The sequence below is a fragment of the Ammospiza caudacuta genome, chromosome 11 (assembly GCF_027887145.1).
Source record: "Ammospiza caudacuta isolate bAmmCau1 chromosome 11, bAmmCau1.pri, whole genome shotgun sequence".
In the NCBI taxonomy this organism is placed as follows: Eukaryota; Metazoa; Chordata; class Aves; order Passeriformes; family Passerellidae; genus Ammospiza; species Ammospiza caudacuta.
The window spans coordinates 11,200,581-11,227,519 of NC_080603.1; the positions used below are offsets into that span (position 1 = coordinate 11,200,581).

The window sequence follows — 26,939 nt, forward strand, 5'->3', positions numbered from 1 at the left end:
GTCAACCCTGTACTCTAACACACTTGAATTAGTTGTTTGTGTACACTAAATCCATTTATTTTAAATTTATTTTGTCTACATTTAGTGAAATAAAAACATCGCCCTGTACAATCCACCATCAGCAGTGAGTACAACAGCAAAAATTATTATACAGTTTATACACACTAAAATCTTGTCCTTTTTCCTATAAAGAAACCAGAAAAAAACTAATCAATATAGTTTAATTTAGAAGAACTCAAATTACAGAAGGGAAAGCCAAAATTATTACGGTCTTTTCTGAGCCCCCAGAAGTTCCTGATTCATGTTGTTGGAACAGTGAGTGCAGCTGGAAGAGTGAAGCATGCTCAAGTTGTCTTCTTGGGTCTTCAAAAAATTAGCAAGTATTTAAATTAAACATGTCTAGTTAAAAAAAAACAACATTTGAAGCAGAGCAAGGTAAGTGGGAATTTTGCCTTACCACTCGTGGTTTCTTTTAAACCCAACTTATACAATGCGCGAAGTGCTAAGCAACACTACAGAAACACATTTACATCAACACTGAAGATCTGGGGAAATGAAATTCCAACAAATTTATTTTTTTAAATGAGCTGTATTTTCTAAAGTCATTTTTATTTCTCTGTTTTCATACAGTATTGAAAACAAACGCGGCACATTCACATTTTCCCGAAGAATTGTAAGGATGATCTCTACAGGGATAACGTTGAAAAGCCTGAAGCTCAATTAATTCATGTCAAAAACTCTCAAAAGGAGTAAAAGGCTTGATCTGAATGGTCTAGAACATGTACTGTAATTTAATAGAGAAGATGGTCGTCTTAATATTAATGATTTAAAAGAACTTCCCAGTTCATGCGAAGAGTATAGTCCAAGAATAAATCAAATTTTCTGAACGCATTTTATGCTACGTAAGTGTATACTTTGCGATCCTCAGGTGTTCGTGCCAAATATTCTCTCTCAATAAGTCCTTCAATACGTTTTTTAATAACAACTGGACTTGGTAAGAATCGGGCCTTCAGCTGCTGAGTTACCTAAAACAAAATAAACCCAACAATATAAAATCACAGTGCAAGGAAGATCTTGATGTACCCTAACAGAACACAACAACCAGAAAAAGGTATTAAGACAGAGATGGTGACAGCTACAGAGCATAAAAAGCAGCTTGCACACTTCTGACAGTCCCTCCACTTGCTTGCTCATGTTGGGGTATGATTCAAAGCTCCAGAGGCATGGTCACAACCTGAGAATGCTCCCAGTTTCACAGCTCTAAGGGAGTTCAGGAGTGCAAAACGTGTCCTGTCCTGGAGCTGTGTGAGCTTAGCAGTGAAAAGCAGCAGGACTGCTTCTCTGCTAAGAGCTCAAATCTCTCTAACCTGGACCCAACAGTCAGTAACATGATCAAAGCCAAAAATAATGTAAAGCACACTGGTTGGCTTTTCAAGCAATTTAACATCACAACAGCACCAAAAGTAGGAAGGAAAATTAGATACACCCATGAGTACATGCTAAAGTGAAAGGTAACAATTTAGGTGTCTTCACAGACATGGAGAAAAGAAAGGATGGGTTAAATACAGCATCTCTCAAAAGCCTTTCAGAATCATGTCAGTTAGAGCTGTGTAACTTTAATGAGATAATAGCAAAAGCAAAACTCTGTACCAGCATACCTCTGCTACTAGCACGTTGTGCTGCATCTTCTTTCTAGATTTCATTATCCGAACTATAGCAGCTTCTATCTCATGTTTTCTGTCATCATCTACTTTCTGCCTTGTTTCTTTCCTTTCTGGATCAGATTCTCCTTGTTTGGCAGCAACTTAAAGAAAATAGAGAATGTAAATTATGTTAGCAAAATTAAAATGCGTTTCATTGTGTGTTAGCTTCACTATTTATTTCATCTAGACATCAAGTTATATTTTCCTGAGTTTTGACATTTTCAAAGTTGATTTTTTTTTTAAATGAAAAGCAGCCACAAGAACATACTAACACTTTCTGGCATATTTTGATAGCAACTGACAAGATAACAAACTGTTATTTAATTACAACTATGATAAAATTTGAACAGTACTCAAATCTGCTTACAGGCACAAGCAGCAGCACTTCTATAAGCTAATGAAGTGGTTATTATACACTCAGCTTCCCTTATTTGTTAAACCCAAATCACTGCCCAAAACCATTATAAGCTACCTGGTACTTGAAAATGGCTGTTGTATCATGGGCTAAAAACATCACTCATTTCACTGCAGTACAGCAACTTATGAGGCAATTTTCCTATTTCTGAATCAATCAGTAGCATATTTTTCATTTTATTATTTAATTTGAATTTTATTTTTCTTTCAGTATTTCCTGTAAGAGATAATTACAAATTTTGTAAAGTAAAAGGCTTAACTGACTTCCACACTCTTCTTGGCATTTGAATTTTCATTTTGATGCAACTAATCACCAAGAAAAAAAAATTCTCTCCTTTTACCTCTATGGACATCAATCCTGCAAAAGATAATTTGAAGTTTTAGGCAGACTGTGAGAGAATAGAATATAAAGCTGACTTACCCGTCTGAATCTTGACTCTGTGTAGTTTGGATGTGAACTGATCATTCACTGTAAATATGTGACCATTTTCTATTTCTTTTGACTTGGGCTCTTTTGTGAGGACACGTTGTGTTGGTTTGCCACAAGCAAGGGACTGTAGGGCTCTAACCAGTTCTCTTTCAGGGATATCAGTTTCTTGCTGAATTTCCTAAAGAAGAATACTTTGTTAGCTCATGGCTGTGGCAGATGTATAGTGTGTTGCACACAACATCAGGGATTGCTTAAAATAATACTGTGACAGTTGTGGCACTTGAAAGGTCAGAACTCATTCAGCAGCAAGGTCTCAGTGGGTACTGTGCCAAATGATCCACCTGGGTCAGCACTCTGAATTCTGTCACATGAACAGTCACCATGAGCTGAAGGAGAAGAATGAATAACCAGCTGTTCCATTTCCCTGCAATTTCTGAGAGGGCTGAAAGGATTTGTTAACTGTTTCCAGGGTTTGTTGAACAGGGTGAAACCAAACCTTCTGACTAACTCAGTGGTGGAAAACATCCATGATGGTTCATGACCATTCCTGACCAAGAGATGCACAAACACTTTTGTGTTCAGCCATGCTGTTAAAAAGATTTTTACAAATAGAACAAACAATGTCTGGTTTCACTGTAGCATACAAATACTCTAGATCATCACACCTCTCCCTTCTGAATAGCTCCAACAATTTATTTACTGCCCAGATGCCTTTGGCTAGGACTGCTCCAGGTGAAATACAAAAAGAGCCCATTATAGTGCAGCAAATATATGAATTTTGAAGAAGACAGTTTGTAAAACATGTACATAACCTTGTGTACCTCTGTCAGTGCTCTCAAGAGGCAGCTGAGAGATGAATGTTAGGCAAGTCAACAGTGGTCATGAGCTAGTAAATAAATTACACTGGATGCAGAATGGTGCCTTAATATGCTCTAGGAGAAGGCCAACTATGCTGCTCTCCCAGACCTAATGTGTTTACTGAGCTGTCTTCAGTAAAAGTTCATTTCTTCTCATCTCTTTTCTTCCTATTTCTAGCCTGAGGAAACTGCAGACACTTCTGATTTCACATTCCTATTCAGACTCTTGAGGGACTTGTAGCAGCTAAAGAGAAAAAACAACCCTTGCAGACATGCAGCTGTCCCCAAGAGCCATCCCTTTCTCAGCTTCCCCAACTCTGGTTCCAAGGGCAGTATCAAGCCCTTACACTGTCCCCATAAATTCCTGATTCTCGTGGCACACAAGTCCGCATGATGACCTTAGCCTAAAAACAGCAGTAACACCTCCAAGTGATCAAAATGCTAAGATCTGTAAAGAACTATAAACAACTTGTTAAAAGTTTAGAGTGGCCAGAAAAATCAAACTAAATTCTATCAAATAATATTATTTCTTGAGTATACTCAGGTTATTTCTTAAATCAACCCAGGAAAAACAGCCACTTTTCTGTCTTCAGGCACCACTGACAACATACAATAAAAATGATTTGGATGTAGTGCCTTTGACTCAGATTTTTATCAGGAACTAGACTGCACCTCATGCACAGCACCTCACTACCAGCTCTCTGTGATGCCAAGGCTCAGACAAAATGGGCATTATTTTTCACCTTGACACTACACACAGAGTGGTGACTTTACATAAAGCCACATAAAACTGTTTTTTGACATAAGGTCAAGTGAACTGGAATGAGGTAAAAAGAATAAAATCACCCAGTCAAAAATTTAAAAAAAATCGGGGGTTTTGCTACCTTCTGCTGATAGATGATTAGGAAATACTATAATGTTCTTGAGAGTATTCTTGGAATAATGCATTCAGAAATACTTATACCATTTGAAGTTGTGAATATCCACATATTTTAACTATTTCCTAGTATCAAACAGTTTCTTCCCAAGCTGCTCATAGAAAGTTACTATTTCTTCCTTTGCTGCTTTATTTAAAACACAGTTGTCACCTTCACACATTTTTTTTTCAGATTCAGTACAAAGTAGTATTAAAAAAAAATCCCAAGCAGCTATAATCCTTTACATGGTCACAACAAACAAACCTTATTGAAATGGACTGATCAGCATAAAATTTACCAAACCAAGGGAAGGCGAAAGATTTTAGAGCTTAGATAAATAAAAAGCCCTAAAGGCTACAAACCAAACCCAGCTTATTAATGATGTAATGCCAGTGACATGTAGGCTCCCTAACTTTGATTTTTGTTAAATAGTTAAAACTGATCCTTTAAAAACTACATCAGTTCTACAAGGCCATATATACAAATACTCCGCTTTTAACAAAAGTGAAACAAAGAGCAAAAGGGAATTTGAGGGGGTTTCATGCTACCCATCCTTATACAAACCACTATTTGCTGTTGTACTTCACACTGAGCTATGAACACACTTGAACTATTTCACTTTTAGAATTTATAACCCAGCATTAAAGTAAGGACCACAAAGAATTGCACTGCAATATGCTGCCTCAGAAGGAGCCAAAAATTTCAAGCTGAATAAAAAAAAAAACGCAGCGATGAATGTAAATTGGAATAACAGATGTTCCTGTGCTCTCTTTCCCTCAGCCTGTAGCATAATGTTTTCCTGAACATATTTTTATGTAGATATTTGATGTAGCAGTGAGAAATGTATACTTCTTCCTCATCTCCACAAATGCCTTATTTTAAAGATCACATTAGATTTGTGCACAGGAGTAGTACTGATTAGACAATCTCAGTGCTAAAATATTACCAAGTAAGAGCTCTATCTGGGGGCTACAAAAGAGATAATTCTAGGTATGGAACTCCGTCCATTCTATACAAGAACACAGATTATTAGAAGGAAAATGTGCAGAAAAAAAAAAGGAAAATAATTTTATCATTTTTATAATAAAAAGTATTTTTAGTTTTATTTACAGACTGCAACTTGTGTGCCTTCCAGAGCATACAGCAAAAGAGGGAATCTTGTTTATAGTTCTAATATCTAGTTTATAGTTCTAATCTCTCATTTTTGTGGAATTATTCCACAACTTCTACTATGGTCACATCTGTATTTCCTGTTTGTTAAACATAAAGAACCGTGCTTATTTCTGATGCCATTACAAAAAGTGAGGATTTCACCTTTTAAAATACTGAGCTGTAATGTAAATCAACTCAAAAATATGTTGAGTACTATATAAGACTTGATTAATAAAACTGAATTTACAGAAAAAAATTAGCATTCTTTGAAGGCCTGCATGAAGATTCTTCCTCTTCCACTTCAGAAGCATTAACCTACACCTATAAGGTCAGTAGATATCTGGCATATACAATTAAAAGTTGTTGTGCAGGAATACAATAAATGTATACATTTTTTGTGAAGAAATTTTTCTACGCAACGATTTACATTTCCAGAGTATTTTATGGATAATTTTTGCATTATCAGTATCCCATTTTTCCCCTCAATCACGTGGCCTAATGGTTATTAGGATTATTATGAGGATCTTATCAAATTTGCAATTAATAATCACACTGAATGCAAAATAAAACAGCAAAGTCTGTTCAGCTGTGAAGGCAACTTCAGAGGAATCTGTTGAGCTGTGAATCTGCAGAAACACTTTGTGTATCAGACAGCTTTGGATACACCAGCACACACAAAGCACCCATCTGACACAAGAGAGAAGGAATGGGTGCCCAGCACTCAGCAGTCCATCAGGGTATCCAATAATCAATGAACAAAGATAAAATGCATTCTCCCCTGAAGTTTTCATAAGCTTTCCTGGCTGGGGTTAAAGACAACTCCCACACACTTCACCCAAGAAACCAAGCAACACAAATATGCCTCCTTAACGTTTTAGTTCAAGTGGGACACAAAGCAAGAGTTTAAGAACTCCCAAACCAGAAATAAACAAAACATACAGCCTAAAAGCAGATGGACATATTTCTCTATCATCTGGTCTTGGAAAAATAAAGTATAATTTAGAGCATGTATTAAAAACGGTATTTTTCACTGCTCTCCCAAGTGTTATTTATTCATATATGGGTAAGGTTCTACTACTCATTAAGACTGCAATTTGGTGGAAAAAGGCAGCTACCAGCCCAATTTCAAAATCAGCTTCAAGAAAAAAGAGAGCTGTTAAGTTCCCCTTCTTGTTTTCACTCCCTCAAATATTCTGCAAAGTACTCAAAGCTCTAATGCTCCTGCAATGGATTTCATAACACACAGGACTTTGTGTTCTATAATAACGTTCTAAATTATCAGTAGTTTATTAAGAGTACCTTATCAAATCCTGCCTTCCTAAATCACTACTGAGACCCTTTCAAAGAAACTTACTTTATTAACAGGCTAGAAGTATGCCAAATAAGCTGAAAACACAATCCAAACAAAAAGGCAGATGATTACTATGCATAGCACAGTCAAAAGCAGATGAGAAAACCTGGAAATCAACTGTTTCAAACTGCACCCGTATTGCTTTTCAAGGCTGCCAATGCTCTCTCAAACAGAAGATAATGTCCAAAACAAAACTATCAATTTATCTTAACAATAAAGTGCTCACACAACAAAGCACATGATCCTCCTCCTCTCCTAAAGCCTTCATCATCATCTCTCAGCTGACATTTCAACCTTTCCCAGCAACACCCCTCTGGTCTCCTTGTTAAGAATCTATCCAGGGCCTTTTTCACTGTCCTTTCTGGCTGACCAGCTCAGAGAAGGGCTGGAAGTTCTTTGATTCATCCTCCAAGCTCGGTCCAGCCTGCCAATTTGACTTAGGTATTCAAGAAGCCAGGATACAAACCCTTCTCCACCCTTTGGCCTCTAAATCCAGCTTCTCAAAGACAAAATGAGGAAATGGAGCCACCTGCTGCATTTCAACTTCAGCTTTTCTACAGCTCAATGGCCTAGAACAACCACACTCACAATTCTCAAACATTTCTGGAACCTTCAGCTCCTAAATAATTTCCTCCCCCAGAACTGCTTCCCAGGTGCATTGCTAGTGATCTGCTTGGCCTGATCCATACTCAAATAAAATGAGAGGCACCTGATCTTCAAATGCCTAACTCAAGAGGACAAGGAAGGGCCCAAACCACTTATTTAGAATCAGGTGAGAAACCCACACACTTACCTCAAAGGTATATTTTTCTCTGTTGTTAAATAGCATTAATATTGTCATCTGGAAAGTGGAGACTTGCAATATGTGCTTCCGTGTGTTCGAGCCAGTTACTTGGGCACCTCCCACACCGACTTCTGAGCCATCTTCCTATTTTAAAATTCCAAAACTACTGTTAGATTATTCTTCACTGAAAAAATGTTTTATCTTGGTAAGATGAAAGTTTCATGTGAAACATTTCTCTAGAGGATCAGCCTACAGAGGTGACAGAAAAGCAAACACCTGGGGGCATGGCCAGGATGCTACTCCAGCAGCTGCCTTACAGTGCCAGGGAGACTGAGCTCCATACAGAGCCCAGGCCAGGCCATCTACAGCCACCAATCAAACACTGACCATTGCTAAGGATGGAGACTTCACCACCTCTGAGGCCCCTGTTCCATTATTTGTCTACCCTTCAAGTTTTCTTAAGCTTCCCACAGCAACACAATTTCAACATCCTCACAAGTGCATGTTATTAATACTTTGTTTTAAGAATTTTGCTTTCAATTTGCATTGCCTCCCACATCTCCAAGCATGTTGCCATTACTAGTTCTAGCTTAGCATTTTAGTACTGGTCTAATCACTATAAAATTCCTTTCTTGTACATATAGAAATTATGCACTGTACTTCTATAAACTCTGCTAGAGTCTTGTTTTTGAAAAGATGTTGTCTGCATTGCACTCTGCATGTGAAAAGCAGGCTAAACTTCACTTAGCAAAAATAAGTAACAAGTTCCTTTTCACTTTTCAATGACAGTCAAAAAAATCTAAACCACTCAAATGATTGAGGTCCCTTCAAGATCACATTTATTACTTTTCTACAAGTAAAAGATGATACAATATTTATATAATCTTGATTCTCTACCTTTTTAACAGGCCCATAGAAAGTGGCATTGAGATCTGCAGACCCCATGTGATGCTGGAGTGTCAGCTGTCGCCCACTGTGTTTGGCTAAATAAAATCTGTAATAGAATTAAAATGAAAACAACATAGCTCACATTTTGTAATGAAGAGGAAATACATTTTAAAAGTTACATAGCCTTTTGGAGCTATTGAGGACATTCTTAGAACATTTTTGCTTTTTCAAAACATTAACTTTTGTCAGAATTTTGTTTAAAATCTCCCAAAACCACAAGCATCATAATGCAAGCATTGCATTCTCTAATTTTCACATGAGCTGAAAAAGAACAGTTTGCCAGCACATCTTTAACAGCAAAGCTGTTAAAAAACATCTGTACAGGTAAAAAAAAAATCTGTACAGCTAAGTTTAGAAAGTTTCTTCTTAAACCTCTACCTAAAAATCTGTAGTAATACATACCTTCTAAATATTTCAAAAGCATGTCTGGGAGCTGGAGGGATGTTGCACTTTGGTGTGGCTGACTGGGTAGGCCAGTAACCTGTTGTGAGGACACGCACTGTGAGATCAACACCTCCTAGTGAGACCTAGGGTAGTTGGAAGAAAACATACACTATTTTAAAACAAGGCCATTTTTCACTTTGTATCAGTGTAAAATATTTAGAATTTTGTCTAGCTACAAAAGAAACAGACATATCTGTAAACATTCTTTTTGCAAAACCAGACAAATACATTGATTCATCACTATCAGAGTAGATGGTACAGCAAAAATCCTCTACATTATTCCCCTCTGGCATTTAAGAGCATACAGAATTGAACAAAAGGAATTCTTAATCAAGAACTAAGTGTCTGTGATCATAAACAGAACTTGTGATACATACAACAAATCTTTGTAAATGGGTTTTTTGATGACATGCAATAAAACTGGGTTGCATGAAATGTGTCAGTTTCCAAAGAACTCTTTCTAAATGTATTCTCTGCAAGAAGGGAGGAGATACTGCCTATCTAATATTAAACCATAGGGAGCTTATCTCTGGACTGCCATGCCAACAGTTACTCACTTTTGCACAGCCCACCTACTCTCTCCCTAAGGACAGCCATGACTCTGAATATTCAGCACTGGTGAGGAAACATTCCCCAGCTAAGCTGAGCATTATTAAGCTTAAAATGGACTACTTTCAGCTTTAGGAGGTAGAACCAATACCTTCAAAGAACACACATTATATGTGTGTTCTTTGAAGGTAAAAAACTAAAGCAAACAATATTCAACTTACATAAATCCACTTCACAGAAATAGAACACATTATGTTTTAGAAGGTCAAAAACTGCCACCCGAACTCTAACTTTCACTATTCAATAGCAGAGCAGCATTCCCATGCTCTACAGAAGAGTTTTTGTATTGTGTGTACTGAATGCCTGTGTGCACCAACCAGCTTGTGCCCAGGAAACTTCTGACAAACCTAAACAAGCTTCAACAGTTTTCTTCCTCCAGACAAAGTGTGGGAAAAGGCCATCAGTGCAGACAGAAGGATACAGAAAATATCTTTATCTGGAACTGAAACATTTGAGCTGAGATGGCAACAATTTCCCAAATTTTTTTGGTCTTTGCCAGATCAGAACACAGCACTAATTCAGAATGTCTCCCATCCTACATTATAAGCAGTTGGTACAAAGTTTTGGCAGCACTTTATTTTACAACATGTCTTTTCAGCATGAAAATGGTATGAACTAGTGGAAAGTACCCTGAAGTGACCCATTCTTTACAGAACTCCTTGGAATGTTCCAGGATCCCAGTTACAGAAATTTCTCAATGTCTAAGCCTGGACTTCCCCTGGTGCTGAGCTTTCCACTTTCTGAGAGCAAATCAATCATCTACACAGACCCTGGCACTGCCTCTATCTCAGGACAGAGGATCCAGAAGGAAACTTTGCAGGCAGGATTATTTAGAGAAAAGCAGATGCCTGACACCTCTAGGAGGCACTGTACACATTCAAGGTACTGAAACGGTTTAAAAAGAAGCAGAACAAACTATTTCATATGAAACACAGCATCACCAGCAATTTAGCAGTAACAAAATCCCCCAAATCTTCCTGTATTTCCTAAATAGTACTTCTGGAAATTTCATTAAAAGGCCACAATTAGGCTGACCACAAGGAAACCATCACATGAACTGCTGGTGTCTTGCCAAGAGAAAGATGAAGTTTCAAATAAAGCTAACAGAACATCTGTTAACATTTTAAATTCATCTTCTTAGCTGTATATAGCTAAAAAGAAGATAGAGATATCATTTATTAACTCACTTATTTTGAGATTGTCACGTAAAGTACATGAATCTTTAAGCACAACTCCCTCTTTCCCACCATGTCCAAGCCTGCTATGCTACCAAAAAAAGGGAATGCTCCAACAAATTTTAATTGAAATTTATATTTCAGGCATTCCAGAAGCAAAACATGACTAGTCTCTAAAGCAGAGAAACCAAACAAACCAGTAATAAAGCTGCCTGTCCAAAAACACCTTTATCCAATTCCTCTCCATCCTTTTCTGAATCCCATTAGAGAACATGCTGTTCTCCTACTCATGATGAGTCACAGAATGCTGATGAGGAGGATTTCAGCCAACTGCTTCAAGACAACAAAGATTTCATATCACCTTTCACAACCAGGGACGCTGGACAGAGTATATCCATGAAAATACTCCTGGCATTTAGATTTCTGAAACTGACTCAAACAGGTTTGATGTACTGACCTTACTCACCTGCACACAGGGAACTACTTGGCTCTTTATTATATGCTAGTAAGTGCTACTGAGCATCAGTACAGAAAAATAATGTTTTAGAGCACGTAAACTCATATCTTGAAAAGAATGATGTCTCCCTAAAATATTCCAGGGGCCTACTTTTACAAGGCAGTGTAATTTTTCTAATTAAACAACTACATCAATATTTGACAATTTTCAAGAAAACATCAAAACCCAAATTTTGAAATCTGCAATAAAACAGCAGATTTAGCAAAGGCATTAATTGTGCCAGGAAAGCTTAACATGAGATGGTGTGCTTTGCAAATACCTGCAGCACGCAGCATTTTTCTTGCTCTTAGCAAAAAATACTCATCACAACTGACCATTAACCTTGAAGAACGGGAGGCTGTGCTGGGAAACACTCATGGGCACAACACTGGGGCGGGCACAGCTGGCAGCCGGGGCCGGGCACAGGGCGCCCCCTGGCGGTGCCGCCCGGCAGAGCCGCTGAGCCGGCAGCCACGGCCCAGCCCTTCGGACTCTCAGATTTTATGGAATGGAACCGGCACTTCTTGAGCCGTGCATGGAAGTCCCAGCTGACTCTGGCATTTCAGGAAACGCTGATACAGTTGATAAGATAAGATACATAGTGAAAAAAGGAACAAGCTGTACAAGCTGACCAAGTCCTTCTCAGCACACGCATTTACCAACAAATGAAGAAACACAAGTGTGGACACAGATGTACTGAAGCAGGAGGTCAAGCACACAGACCCCAGCACTTACCCCTGTTGCCTGAAGATGTTGCCTGAACTCATCCATCGTTGTGTTTGAGATGCTCATGTCCCTGAACATTCCTTCCAGTTTCGACGTGAATTGACATCCACATTCAGTCTAAAACCACACAAAATCATTTGTTGTACCAGCACTGTGATAACAAAGCTTCTGATAGGCAAACTGCAAGACTAAAGTTAGCTTATAAATCCCCCAAATTACATTTCTATACTTTTGGTTACTGGAATGTCCATTTGCAATACATTAAGATCTCAGAAAAGATTCCTATCTTTATATAAAGATCTAACCTTACACAGATCTTAACGTGCTTTCCTTCTCTCTATTATTGTATTTTTGTCTTAGATTTCTATATCATATTAAAAAAACTGTGAAAGCTTATCAAATCAAGACATGCACTTTCACCTGCTTTTAGCACTATTCTGTAAAGGGGAATGAACCTTATTTATATCACAAGGAAACTCTTTTGTCCTAGGAGTGTTTTATTTTGAAGGCTGACTGCAGATTACCCAGCAAGATTCCTAGGCCTTGTGAGAATCAGGAACACCTGCACAGGGACAGATGTGCACAGGCAGGGCTGTGTGCCTGTTTTTAACACATACTGTGGATACATGGGAAAGGAAACCTGCTAGATTCAGCATCCTGACCACTCTGCAGCTCTGTAAGAAAAGAGGGCACTTCATGTGCACTGAATTCACCTTGCAAATGTGTGTGTGCCCTGTGCTTTCTGAATCACCAGGCTCAAAGTGGTGGAGAGGTAACTGAGAAGGAATTAATACTGAGAAATTTGGAGCAATCTGATACAAACAGGCTTGGCTCACTGATAGAATATGAAGTTCAAAAATAAGCATCAGTGCAGTTTCATTTTAGGATCCCTCTGCTTCAGAAGTGCTCTAATCATTTATCATGCAACTTGAGAAGAAGCTGCAGTATAACTTTAAGGTCTGTTCAACTTTAGGCCTTACCTTCTACTCCATCTCTTGGTCTATTTAATTAGTATTTACCCAACTAAGGAAAATGTGTTTCTAAAGACTGATATGAAGTTTTTTTTTTTTCAAACCACTTAATCAAAAAGGAATTGAGCACCATCACCAGTCTGCTGATGGAGACAACTAAGAAACAGCAACACAAGCAATAACAAAATTGTACTGTGAATAGCAGAAAATCCAGGACAATACACAGTCTGCAAATTCAGTCACTGCAGTTATCCTATTATTTAAAAACTTAGAAAAAAATTGTTTTCTAGATTGCATTCTCATCACAGGGGCTTTTCAGTACTTCCTTCCTTTTATTTTAATGAAAATATTTGAAAAACCTTTTGTTGTTTCTCTTGGGGCTTTCAAAATCAGCTCTGTATTTAGCAGCCATCAAGATTATATTATCTATATATCTCATGTAAAACCAGAAGAAACCATATTTATGAAAAACAAAAAAGAAAGAAAAACCCCTAAAAATTATGCAAGTACTGTCTTACCTTTAATTTGGAGATCATATTTTTCTCAGAGTCATCTGAAACACTCTTATTTGTGAGAAGCCTTCTTGCCAAGTGCTGCTTGTAATAGCGTTCAAAAACATCTTTCTCTTGCATAAACCTGAATAAAACCATTGCCTTATCCAATATAGTTTCTACTTCTTGCTCTGTTAGCTGTAAAAGAAATAATTTGCTGGTTTTAATTTTCCAGCACAAGTGTCTTACACAACCTAAGTACTTCAAGTAATTCACAGCAGCAGATGGTCTAACAGTAACCAACAAAACTGGTCCAATATATGATTGACAGCCTAGAGAACAGTGCACTAACTCAATAAAGTGGAGTAAGAAATAGATCTAAAATGAAAGGAAAGGCAAGAGCAAGGGAAGAGGGAAACAATGGGTAGAATTTGATAAATACAGCAGAAGTTCCTGGGTAAGTTTAAAACAGCATGAGGGAAAGCAGTATTAGGAGTAGAAAAGTTAGTTGGAGTTAAAGCTTTTTTCTGTTAAGACATCCTTTGCAAAGCCTGTCTAGTGCCACACAAATAAAATTATTATTTGTTTTATAAAAAAAACAGAATTTACTATTTGATTCCCAAAGTCCTAGTTGTATGCTCTAATACTAAGTTTTATTTAGAGTAACTGAAGCCTCAGCTGAACCATCCTGGCCAGTCTGGATTCAGTACCTCAGAAAATGCCATGAAAGAAGTTAAGACTGAAGGCAACAGATGTACTCAGAACTACAAGACAGATATGGTAATAGTTCTCTAATATGCAAAAACATTAAAAAGCAGCAAAGACAAACCCTTTTCTCTAACCAAATTAATTTTCAAAAGAAATTATTAGATAATGGGAATAGCTGCTAAACTATAAATATACTTAAGGAAATGATATATAAGGTTTCAAAAGAAGAGAGCTGCAGAATCTACCACAACCTAATTGCTTTTTTGAGACATATTTGCTATAAGGAGTTCAGGTATGCTGCTTCAGAGGTAGGTGACAAGCCACACAGATCTCCTTATGCCTGATTTTTCTGTAAGTTTAGATCTAAAGTGTTATGAGCTCAGACATGTTACACACACCTTTTCAAGGTAAAATTCTAATTTCTCTTAATATAAAAATAATTCTGCAAAAAGTAGCTTAGTTTAATTCCATCCAAGTTTACAGCATAAAAAGCATGACATTTTGAGCTAGTTTATACTTACCCCCTTGACTCCCTTTTTCAGCTTATCATCAATAAATAAGGAGAGGTACTCTGGAGACCTGGAGTTGAGGTTGAGGAAGTACTCGAAGTCCCCCGCGATCGTCTGCTTGAAGAGCCGGTCGTTATTGAAAGATTCCTGGAGGAAGCGATCAAACCTACTCTTCAAGTCCAGCAAACCCTGTCAAAAATGAGAAGAAAGCAAAGCCATTTTCACTGATGTGAAGCTGTAAGCTGGGAAACAATAATAATAGATGAGGCCATAGAGAAGACCAGATCTACAGTCAGAGGTTCTGCAATGCTCTCTGTTCAGAATTGTTAGAAGGTATCTGAAATGTCATTTGCCTTTTCAAATTTCTATTGCTGCCATGAATCTCTTATAGAAGTAATTTTCACATAAACTGGCTAAAGTATTGGTGTCAAACACTGGTGCAGTTTGTTAAAATGCCCTTCTCAGATTAAGAAAGCTTTTTAAACATCCTTATTAAACAGGTTGACTTCCTGTATTTTTGAATCAACAACTCAAAGGAGGTATTTGTTGTACTCATTAAGCCTTTTCTATTCCAACATCATAGACAAAGTCAGTATCATAAACACAGCATATGGGAAAGCTGAGGCTGAGCACCCATTAAGCGCATCCCTAGAGCTGCTGAACAAGTTTGAGGAGAAAACAACAGGTCTAAACTTGTCAGTGTTTGTGTTTCCCTCTAATTTAATCCAGGGACATGTTCTGCGTTATTCAGTTGTGTGTTTCTTGCTGATCATTAGGAGTCACTGGGAGCATATGAAAATTAGATACATGCATCAGGGTCCTGAACTGAACCACCTCTTCTGAACTAAACCATTGGACTCTCAGCATCATTTTTACATCTTCAGCCAAGGTTAAAGCAACTGAGTATAGAAGGGGGAAGCATCTTAAAATCACCTGAGCACCTTGCTAAATAAATATGATACACACAGGTTTTAACCGAGACAGCATTTGGCAGGCAGGTGGAGAGAATTTTACTTGAGTTAGATTTGTCAGGGACAATCACTGCCTGCAAAAACTCTAAGTAAAGTGATATTTATGTCTTCAGGTTCTTAAGAAATTATTCGTATGAGGTTACTTAAAGAAGCCATTCAAGAATTATTCAAAGAAGTAGTAATATTTCTTAGGAACTCACCATCTCACTTAAAGGAATGATCTTTAGACAGGCTAATTAATGCGTATTAGAAATTTTAAATTCAAAGTAAATCCCACTATCTCTCTGTTTACCAAGGTTAGCTCATGTCTCCTCTCCAGGAGTACACCATCTGAACAACCTGGTGTTAAACAGGAGAAACTGTTAGTACCTTGAATTACAAAAGCATTTCAACATCCCTTCAAACTATTATACAAAGTTTTAAATCTAATCCCCTGGCAATGCTGTTGCAAGCATCTCACCAATTATGCTCAGGGTGATGTCATGTTGTGGAAGCAGCGCTGGGCTATGATGGACTTTTTTTTCTTGATGGTTTAATGCAGCTTCCACATCTGTCTCCTTAGTGCTATTGTCCTTGACAGATTCACATGAACATGGCTGAGATGAAAAGAGCAAGGTGCTTTCTCAATTCATAGATATTCCTCTCTATTTAAACCTTTCTGGGGGTGGATAAACCTTTCCAGGGGTTTTTCAGCCTGAATGTCAGTCCCTGCCCCAGGACATCTTCATGAGATGCTGGAGTCCATACTGAGGGGCTGAGCTCTGCCAGAGCACACGGGCAAATCTTCCTCAGCCTCATTTTCCCTTCCACCTTTGCGACAGAAAACCTTGATACTATCTTTATAATTAAGTTTTTAGATCTTTCTTTCTCAGTTAAATTTTTTACGATACCTCTTTAGGCCCATCAGGAGCTAAAATTACTTCAAAGTAATCCAGACCCCTATTTTCCACATAATTTCCACACATTCCTCTTCCCCTGTTTTATTTTTTTCTAAATCACACCACCACAAATGCAAGAGTCCTTAATCATTAAAGCTAATAATTTTTCAAGGGCATCCTCTCTTTTTTTTACCAGGCCTTGAAGAGGTGATTATTGTGCAAGCCTGGTAAGAAGTTTGCTTCAGCATTGCCAGAAAATTAATAATCCAATCAAAAATGTTTTTATACTCAAATGGCTTCTTCAAAGAGTAACCAGTTCTAGCACAGTTATTGTCTTCAAACAAAACAGCAGATTGACAGACATACATTAAATGTTTCTCATGAAGAACAGACACAAGGACTTGAAGCACACATTTTAAAAAACCGCAATGTTTAATGAATACACACTTTCACAAGAAATATAAAACATCTTCCAGCTATAGAAACACAGCTTTAAGGTTCAATAAACTCTAAAGGTTTTATATGCAAGTTCCAAACCATCTTCTCAGAGACGATGGAAAAGATGACAAATAATTCTGAAGCATATTCTGTGATCTTGATAAATTAATGGTACACATCACTTGGTGAGAGAGAACAAGAAAGAACACTCACATCTTTTAACATGCAGAGCTGCTCTGTTTCTTATGGAGACAGAGAATGGAATGAGTAATTTGTTATGACTGATAAACACATTCCCCTCTCAGTCACAGCTAAGCCTGCCATGAAATATTGCCATGTGATTTTTGCCTCAATAAACACTGATAGCTAATGTTACATAAAATTCAACAAAGTGGACACTATAAAGCTATTTGTCAGACATACAACCCACTCTGGAGGCACAGCATTTAGGGAAATCCAAGAAGTTTCCAGCTGTTAGATAATTAGGCTGAGTAAGTTGTTTATTAAAAGCAAGTACTAAAAGCACAAAAACTTAGTATGTGCTTGCCAACCAATTTCAGTAAAAGTTCTAAACATGTCTGAAGATTCAGAGAACATACATTAAAAAGAATTTATATAAATTTACCTTATTAATAACAACCCCTTTTAAATCAATACTAAGGTATACCTTATAAATTGTGTATGTGGTGAACTGCTAATGTGGGGGATGTGAGAAAGAAAAGGAAGTTAAAGTATTTCACTACCTGAATGTAGTCAACTGGATTCTTTCCTTCTCCCTCTTCAGAAACCAGTGCTTTGCCTTGCTCTCTCAGGTATGAGCTCATGCACTCACACATTGTCTTCAGACCATTTGGCACACGGCTGAACAACTTGTACATGCAAGCAAGGTCTGCAAGGAAGAGTGAGACATTATGCAGGACACCTCTGTGTGCTACACTTCTGTAACTCATTCATCTCACAGCTAAAGCTGACAGCTGCAGTTCAGCCTCTTGAGCCACAGAAAGCATCCTGTAACAGCTCAGGCACCAGATTCTTCTGATCTCCTCTTTCCTTTAGCTGCTGATTGCAGCAGCATCAAAATGAAAACCAAAGACTGTGTTCAATTATTCTAGGTTGTCTGCAGCAGGAAAGCTGTCATTGCTGACCTCCAGACCAGCAAAAGATGATGCTAATTCTAAAGGATAGTGAACCTATTAGACCTTCAGCAAGATTATGCTTTCCAGGGTTACTTAAGAAAGTAGCTTCCAAGACTATCATTCCCAAAATCAAGCATTGCATCCAACTTTTTTTTTTGAAAGCAAGTTAAACCAAATAGGACAGCACTAATGAGATGTTTGTTTCTGTATTAAAAGCAAAAACCGGTAAAAACTTAAGAGTTTAATTTATATTTGTCTTAAAGCCAGTCATACACTTTTACATTACTACATTTCATCCACCTAAAATAATGACAAGCGGCTTAGGCTGAACATTGCTTTCCAAAAGAACAATCCATCTTTGTACCTTTGTGAAAAATCTCATCTTCACAAAGCAGCATTTCCACTCTACTAGTTACTTGGATAAAACCAAGGCCTATAAAAGTTAAACAAATTCCTGTATTTTATGAATACCCTTCAAGATCCTTGCACCCTCAGCCTGAAGGTTATCTAAACTGGATATTAAAGATGAAAGTGTTAAGTATAATATTATAATTTTCTTTTTAAACAGAGTAATTCCTTTTTACAGCTAGGAAATGTGCTCACTTTGTGCTCTATCACCTAGTAATTGTGAAGCTGCTTTAATGAACAAAGGCCATTAATCAGAGCAGCAAGGCTGCTCCCCATTCTCATGGCTTTAGAGTGAGCACTGATTTCTAAATATAGATACTACAATCCCTCTCTTCGTTATGCTGCTTTAGAAACTTAGCTTCTATTTCCATAATAACTTTCATTCACTCTGTCCTACATTAACCTCTATTAGGGAAAAGCAAATCAAGCCAAGCCCTTGTGTTTCAACCACTTCAATAAGCTGCTTCTTATCCTCAGAAAGAGCCAACTCCTTTCTGTAACAACACCCTCTCCCCAAAAATTGGTCCTGCAATGCTTCTGTTTAAGTCTTTTACACAAGTACTTTTTAAATAATTGCCTGTGGGCCAAAAGAATGTGATACATTTTCACAAATACATATTGGAGGAATGGAAATAATAAAATAAAATGGCTCAATGGTCAACTGCTGACAAAAACCACAACAGTATTCAATATTCAATTCAGTAGTATTCAATAGTATCTCATATTTCTTATGAGATACTTGGTTTACCAAAAAACTACCTGTATCTGGTACTCAACAGAAACAAGTTAAGTGTATGGGCTCTGTTTTAAGAGCCATCCAATAGTCACTGAATATTCTCAGATGTTTGTGAAACAGTTACTAAATGTTTCCATGATTACACAGAAACACAGATGTTAAGCTTGACTTATCCCATGTTTGAAAACAATAAGCAGTATCAGAGGCATTTGTGTTTCACAAATGCTGCAGTCTTACCTTCTGTCTTCCCATTTTTCAGCATATGAACTAGCCCAGAATTCTCCATTTCCACTATAGTTTTCATATGCTTGGAAATAAGCTCCCTCTCAACAACTTTCACAATGGGTTCTTCTGTTGATTTATCCAGACAGTGCATCACCCGCTCTATTTCTTCATTAATTCTAGCTTCTACTTTCTTTATATATACAGAAGCACTGTTTTCAGCTAAAAATTTCTGACTTTCCATCTGTGATTAACAAAAATTAATACTTTAGACTTTTTTGTAAAGGGTAAAAAGAAAACATGTCAGATCAGCGTTTATAATCAAGTTCAAATCAAACACAGCATGTCCAACACATCAAAGATTCACATACACACCTAACACAAAATAAACGTTCTATTATACTGAATGTGTTACATAAGGGGGTACATGAAATATAAACAATGTATTTTTCATAGTAAAACAACCCAAGCCAATTTAAGTTTCCAGTTACCAATTACAGTTTTAGCCACAGGTTCAAAGAAAACAAAGATGGGGAAAGGGAAGGATCAAAAATTCCTTCCAAATACCAGTTGATCGTAGTTCTCTTTATTCTGAGCATGTTATTTCGTGTCCAATTGTTTTTATTCCTACTGGTCAGCAGAGTCTTTGGAGAAAAGATGTCTTGTTTTTCAGGCAAAGCTAAGTAATAGAACTTAAATGAAAGTAGTTCTTTCTCTTAATTTTATATAAACACCAATGAAAAACAGAACACTGACATTTAAATAGCTGTGCAACATATGCTTCTGTTTTTCTAGGAGGTTAGGAGATTAGAGCATATGACAATTGATCCTGCATAAGAACTGGGAGACTCACAAACTACCTTATCTAGATATTTTGAACATGATTTTAAAATTTCTATCAATTTCCAGCAATAGATGATCATGATTACACTCGACAAGCACTTAATTGGCTTTCCTCCTCCAAGTATCTCACAAAAAGAACCCCTCAGAGAATATTTGGAATGTATTATTTGGTGTCTGATCAACAACTGGAGAGCCACTGGTTATGCTTAGTTCCTTGATTTGGATTATTTTATTACAAAAAAAACTCACAAATGTGGAAACTATGAAGGTATCAAAGTTTCCTCAAAGGCAGTTTGACAGGTTTCCAAGCCTGAAACAGCTTGAACCTTTCATGCTACTGGCATTTCAAAAAGACTGTGGGGCAAAGCAGATGCAGACTAAGTTACATGAAATAATCTAAAGGAGGCACATGATTAGCATGATGATTACTGTACATGTCATTGGCACCCATAGCTCAAAACTACAGTCAAATTATGCTAATTCTCTAAAATATTTGTTACCTTTTCCTTCCAAATTAGTGATTATTTTTCTTATTTCATTTAATGGACATGGACATACTCATCAAAAAAGCAACAAGTATGTAAAATACCACCAAATCTGACAGTTCAGAGATCTGAGAGTTATAACAGCATTCCAAATTTGGCAATAGAATATTGCTGTACCTGAAAAAATTCTGCAGACATCTCCAAAAATGGAGCCTCGAAGTCTTCTTCATAGACTGACCTTCCTTCAAGACCTAGAATCATTAACATCTGGCAAGCATTTCTTATTGCGCCTCTGCCAAAAAGTAAGTTGTTAACAACTTGAGAAATCTACGTGGTTTTAAGACAGAGTACACAGCAGAATAACAACTCATAACACAATATTAACTTTAATAAAATGTAGCAATAGAAAGTCCATTCTAATCTGTTTGGTGCATGGCATTTTGGCATTTTCAGGAACACTACACAAGCACGGTTGTTTGGTTTTGTTCAAAACTAAAGAGCTGATAATGTTTATTAAGAATTTTAAATGCAATGACAGGGACAAATGGCTCAAGTTCCACTAAGCCATACAATTACGAAGAATATATATTAATATATAAGAAATTAACCCAAAATAGTACTTCAAAGAAAACCACACACAGAACTGAGCAACTGCAACTTCAAAACAACTGCACATGTGGAAGTTGCTATGCAAAGTCTGAGGTTTTTGGATGGCTGGCTGTTAAAAAAAAAACAACCACACAAGAATCTAAAAAAATGAAAAAAAAACCCAGCTGAACACAAAATAAACGCCACCAAAATTTAAATGTATCAGCAAGTTCATGAAAACAAAAGAACTGCATCTAGAAAAAGATTCCACTTTCTGGCAGTAGGGGACAATACACAGCTGTAGCTGGGGAGTCTTTTTCTTTTCCTGAATTGCATGTTGGGCAATCTTAGTCACAGAAATGCAGGCAGAGTAGCAAGGTAAATATTAAAATTATATTAGCAAGCTTCCCTGTTTACCATTATGCTAAAATATAATACACAAAGAAATGTGACTCCAGAATTGAAGAAATTTTAGTCACAAATGTGATCTTAAATAATCAATTAAATTTGTATATGTTCTTGAGTCACTCTTTAAAAACTGACAGCTGTTATTTACAACAAAAGACTCCACTTACAAACATCTTACCTGTCTACAACTTCTCCTTTCCTCTCCCTTGCAATCATATCCAGCAGAGTTTGCCTCAGGTGATCCCTGATGCAGCCATAACGCACAACCTGATCTCGAAAAATGATCAGGCCCAAGTTGTAGACATTCTCCACGTTGTTCTGCTGCACATACACCCGGTCCTGCAGCAAGGGCATCAATGACACTGTGAATTCACTGCATCAATGCTATTCCAAAATACAAGAGATTGATTGCTTCTCCACAGTGGAAATATGACCAAATGTATCTTTGCTCTTAACAGAAGGAAATTATGTATACCCTTCAAAATTCAAAATCAGTCCTATTTTCCAAAACTTCATTTACACTGGAAGTTCTGTTTGGCTTAGGAGTATAAGCACAGCATTTATGACTCAAGCAGATCTACAGCCTTCCCACTTTTTAGTCTGAGTGCAGAGGAGTCTCCAAGCACTGACTAAATGCATAGCACTATTTGCAAGAGGTTTTACTTACCTACTCAAATCCTTCCATCTCTTTCTGATCTTTTAAGAAAAATAATTTAACTTCCCCCTCCCCTCCATGCATCTTCCTACCACTCCTTTCAGGCAAAAGATATTCAATATTTAGTGAAATTTCCTGAAATAGCATCATTAGATAAAGAGCAGCAAATATAGAGCCAAACCAAAAAGAGTTACAATCAAAATCTTTATGGATTAGTACTGCAAAATTTTACATAAGACTTCTGTAGGCATGCCTCCCTCCACCCTCCCCAAATTCACTTTCATTCCATTAGAGCAAGTTTTCAAAATTTTGTTATGTTTCATTATAATCTCACCCATACACCACCTCCTCCTCAAAAAAAGAAGAGGGAGAAAAGAAAATATTTTTTACATTTCCATGTATATTTAAATTCTATCTCCCAATATAATCTCTGTCTATGGGAAGGATCAAGCTCCTCAACTACCCATTTTTATGCACCTACATTTAAAAACCAACACTGATCCTCAGATCAGCATTTTTAAAATTGCACAGTTCCAAAATCCATCATACAGATTTGACTGGGAACGCTAAGCAGAACCTGAGTCTCTTACTGCTACCCAAAGAAATGCTCCAAAAATTTCTCTTCTTTCCTATTCCTCTCTCCCAACTTAACTCTGAAAAAAGGAAGGCTATTAATAAAGTCCCTAGCAGACAGAAAATGTATGTATTTGATTAACAGCCACTACTGGGTCAGGCCACTTAAAACAATATTAAGAATAGAAAAACTGTGAGTTTTTACAGCCCCTTTCTGAGATGAACAATCATTATTTTTGTTAGTTTCTGTCAGGGCATAATCCATATCTCTTATATCATAGTCTGGGCAATTACAAAAAATATTGCTTTGCTACCATTTAAGCAGCATTTAAGCATCAGGACAATGCTAGCATTTAAGCATCAGGACAATGACATTAGAAAAAGCTAGGAGTTTTGTACCCACTCACAAATCTGACTAGGATGAAGTTTTGTAAGAATGTATATAGCTATAACAAAACCAGTAATACTAAAATCAATCAAATTCTATAAAGGATAATGTTTAATTTATGAAAATAAGTATAAAGATTAGCCTCTCCACTGGTTCCATCACTATCATAAGTGCTTTATCACACACAGAATTAAAGAGTAAAGCTACTCAAACACCTGGAAAATGAAACCATTAAAAGAACAGATGTTATGCTTCAGACTATGGAAAAAAATATTTCAACCTGGCAAGTTTACATACATTCCACAATTTCAAAGACAAGAAGGAAGAGACAGCCCAGCATTTAGCACCTGTATTCACATGGCAAAATTATTCCTAGACTAATTATATGCCAGATTGGCACTTGGTGACCAAAGGAAAGCAAATCACTGGGTTCAGCAACTAATTTGTGATTTCCCACTCTCTGCCTCCAGACAGGCAGCCCTGAATTTAGATGAAAAAACAAGATGGGAACATGTCAGATATGCCTCCTCTGTGGCTCCTGAAGCAAGCTCAGCTGTCTCAAAGCACAACATTTACTAACTGCTCTCATGAAGTCAGTTCAGAGATGTGTGGTGGGTTAAGTCTTTGGAATAGGTCACTTTTGCTTTTCTGTTTTTAGAAACAGGGTTGTTTATTTCACTTCCTTATTTACACACATCAAGAATAGAAGTAAACGTGATTCTCAAGTAAGACAAACTTAAAATACATTTTCAAACAGATAAAAAAGCAAATTAAAACGTTGTGTATAGTACTATAACTTGAAGAGAAAAGAATATAATTAGTATTTCAAAAGAATATTCAGGTCTCTGAAGCACAGGCAGCAGGGTATCTAAAAGGATTAAAGCCACGGCCATGACTCATCTGCATAGCTTCTGTTGTGGCAGTGCTGAACGCTGCCATTGTCAAAGAGTGACTCCCCTCAGCTTATCAGCAGCCTCTGTAGTAAGCCAGACCTCTCAACAATACCCAAACCAGAGCAGCAACATTAACATTTCTGATCCTGCTGATTTGCTCACCCTTGGTAACAGATCACATGTACTGGAAGCTCTCCCAGCCTAAAAAAGAAAATCCCAGAGAGCCCTGTTATGGGACAGGTTTGACTGACAAGGCTACACACCACTGAACAGAAATCACTTCCCATGGGGAGAAGCAGTGGGTGCTTAAAGGTAGCAGTAACTTTCAGGAGACAAGGATGAGTTTCAGACAGCAATTATTGTTGAATCACAATCTGCTTACACTCCAGAATAATTCTGAATTGAAGTCACCAGTAAGGTACCAGTAGCCACATTTTACCCATCTCTGCATGGATGCACTACCTGGATGATGCAGCAGCCTTCAGACACCCTTGTGTATGCACTAAGTGTCTTTGAGCCTAGTTCTGGAAATAAAAACAACACTTCTCTCTATTTCCTTGTGTGTAAGCCATGGACAATGAGAGTCATTCGTCAAAACTCCCATATCCAACCTGTCAGTGCTGGCCTAAAAAAAAGACACCAGCTTTGTGCACAGCAAGATGAGAAGGAGCAATTGTTCACTTCTGACAGTGTGTAACTGGCACTACCCATAGGCCTGTAATGCAGCCAGGGGTGTGACTGCTGCACTTGCATACCTGAAATTGCTTTAAATTTAGCAAGCACAAGTAATAGAGACACGACAGAACCCAGTTTAACCCAGTTTCCATTTGACGTTCTAAGAATACACACATCCACACTGCTTGGAGAAAAGCCCAAACACTCCACCTGCATTGCTCCCATTCCATACAGCAGCCAAATAAAGCCCACTGTATGTTTACCTGCACTGCCACTGTCAGGCTGAATTCCAGATGTGCCCAAATGTACTTTGTACTTCAACTTGTCTTAGCACCTGATTTGACTCAGCAAAGATGCTGTTTAGCACAGGGCTTGACTGCTTCAGTGCCTCACTGCTTGTCACAGACAGTGCCAGAATTTACAGCGTATTACATCTACTCTGGCACCAATTACTGCAGCCTAAACATGTAAAAAGGAAGAGAGCTCGTGCTATATCAAACAAAATCCAGTGGAACTACATAAACTTGAAATTCAGTCAGGGAACCTGGAATGTCTCAAAATAATCAAGACAAAACTTGCACAGTAAGTGCAAAAGATTGCAAAAACCTCATCCTACACCTGCAACAGAAATGAAAACAACAGACTTTTACCAAAGAGCAATCACAGGAGACAAGGCAATACACATTTTTAAAAGCATATAAGGCAAACTTGAGAGTGTTTTGTGGAGGGTGTTCTGCATGAACAATGAAATCCTGCCATAACATCAAACAGCAAGTGTTCTAGTCATTAAGCACCATAATGCACAAATCCCACTGTACAAAACACATAACTTCCTAAAAAAAGATTTGTTTGTATTGATTTTTATTTTAAAAATGGAAAAATTAAACAAAGGAAAGAAATTAAGGTGGGTTGAAAAGGTGTTTGTTTTGACTTAAATCATAAGGCAGCTAATGGGTGAAACAAAGTTGGAAAAAAAATGTGGCATTAAAACAGATACAATTTGGTTTAAGATGTTCAAGATGTAAAATCACTCGGCTGAAGCAGGAATTCAAGAGAGTATGACCAGAATTCAAGAGGGTATTAAATGTTTTACTTTCACTGATGTCACAGTGTGGCCTGTTGGGCAATAGGTACATTTCCTGAAACTGATGTGTAATCAAGATGGCCTACAAAACAAGAGAAGGATTGGGTCATGCTTTACTTATTAACATAAGATAATTGCAGATACTTCTCCTGCTAGAACACAAGCATATTAATTTACAATGCCAGGTGACTCAGGTTATACAGTGTTTGGTGCTGTTTTTAGATAAAATATTTTTAATGTCATTATATTAGATTTGCTTGAATAGAAGTGTATAAATCATTTCTGACATAAGCATATCATAATAAACCTACATGTCAGTCAGACTCAACTCAGAAAGTAAGGACAAATCATTCTTTATTTTATAAAATTCTTGAAAATTGTTTCTTTGAAAAGCAGACAGGTCTGATCTTTCACAGGTGCTTTATGATTCTGTGGTACTGGCAGCTTTCCCAAACTTTTTGAATGAACACATGTTCAAGACAGGGATGTTTTTTAGTCTTTTGTGAATGAAGAAAATTATGTCTTACTCAAGAGAACATGCCAGTTACAAAGGTGAAATTGCAAATCTTTCAAAGTAGTCCTGTTTTAAGTAATTGATTATTCTTTAATTTGTAATCAAAACATGTATTACTGACAACTTGTCTTATGTCCATCCAAGTCAAAGGAGAGAGACTGCCCATTGTATTAGACCTTCACACTAGATAAAATTTTAATTTTTATTAGGTAGAATTAACTATAAACCCCATATTACATCAGAGGTTTAACAAACAAACATCAGTGCCCCTAAGTTTATATAAGCATTTTGAAAGAAAATTTTGTTCTATTTTTACTACTATACTATAAATATATTTTATTGTGGATAGTTTTTTTCTG

General features: G+C 37.2%; 1 protein-coding gene across 2 annotated transcripts in view; it reads right to left on the reverse strand.

The window, feature by feature from the left end:
• Positions 1 to 554: 554 nt before the first annotated feature.
• The window catches only part of CUL3 (cullin 3), a 55,009-nt gene continuing 28,624 nt past the window's right edge, over positions 555 to 26,939 (reverse strand). For both annotated transcript variants that reach the window (XM_058811927.1, XM_058811928.1), the window contains exons 4-16: positions 21,977 to 22,137; positions 20,980 to 21,094; positions 19,490 to 19,718; positions 17,716 to 17,861; positions 14,698 to 14,874; positions 13,496 to 13,666; positions 12,016 to 12,123; positions 8,959 to 9,083; positions 8,506 to 8,602; positions 7,618 to 7,752; positions 2,539 to 2,725; positions 1,659 to 1,804; positions 555 to 1,025 (exon numbers count right to left, since the gene is read on the reverse strand). In XM_058811927.1, the coding sequence (XP_058667910.1) occupies positions 894 to 1,025; positions 1,659 to 1,804; positions 2,539 to 2,725; positions 7,618 to 7,752; positions 8,506 to 8,602; positions 8,959 to 9,083; positions 12,016 to 12,123; positions 13,496 to 13,666; positions 14,698 to 14,874; positions 17,716 to 17,861; positions 19,490 to 19,718; positions 20,980 to 21,094; positions 21,977 to 22,137 (1,929 nt within the window). In that variant the 3' untranslated portion in view covers positions 555 to 893. The remainder of the gene's footprint in view (positions 1,026 to 1,658; positions 1,805 to 2,538; positions 2,726 to 7,617; positions 7,753 to 8,505; positions 8,603 to 8,958; positions 9,084 to 12,015; positions 12,124 to 13,495; positions 13,667 to 14,697; positions 14,875 to 17,715; positions 17,862 to 19,489; positions 19,719 to 20,979; positions 21,095 to 21,976; positions 22,138 to 26,939) is intronic.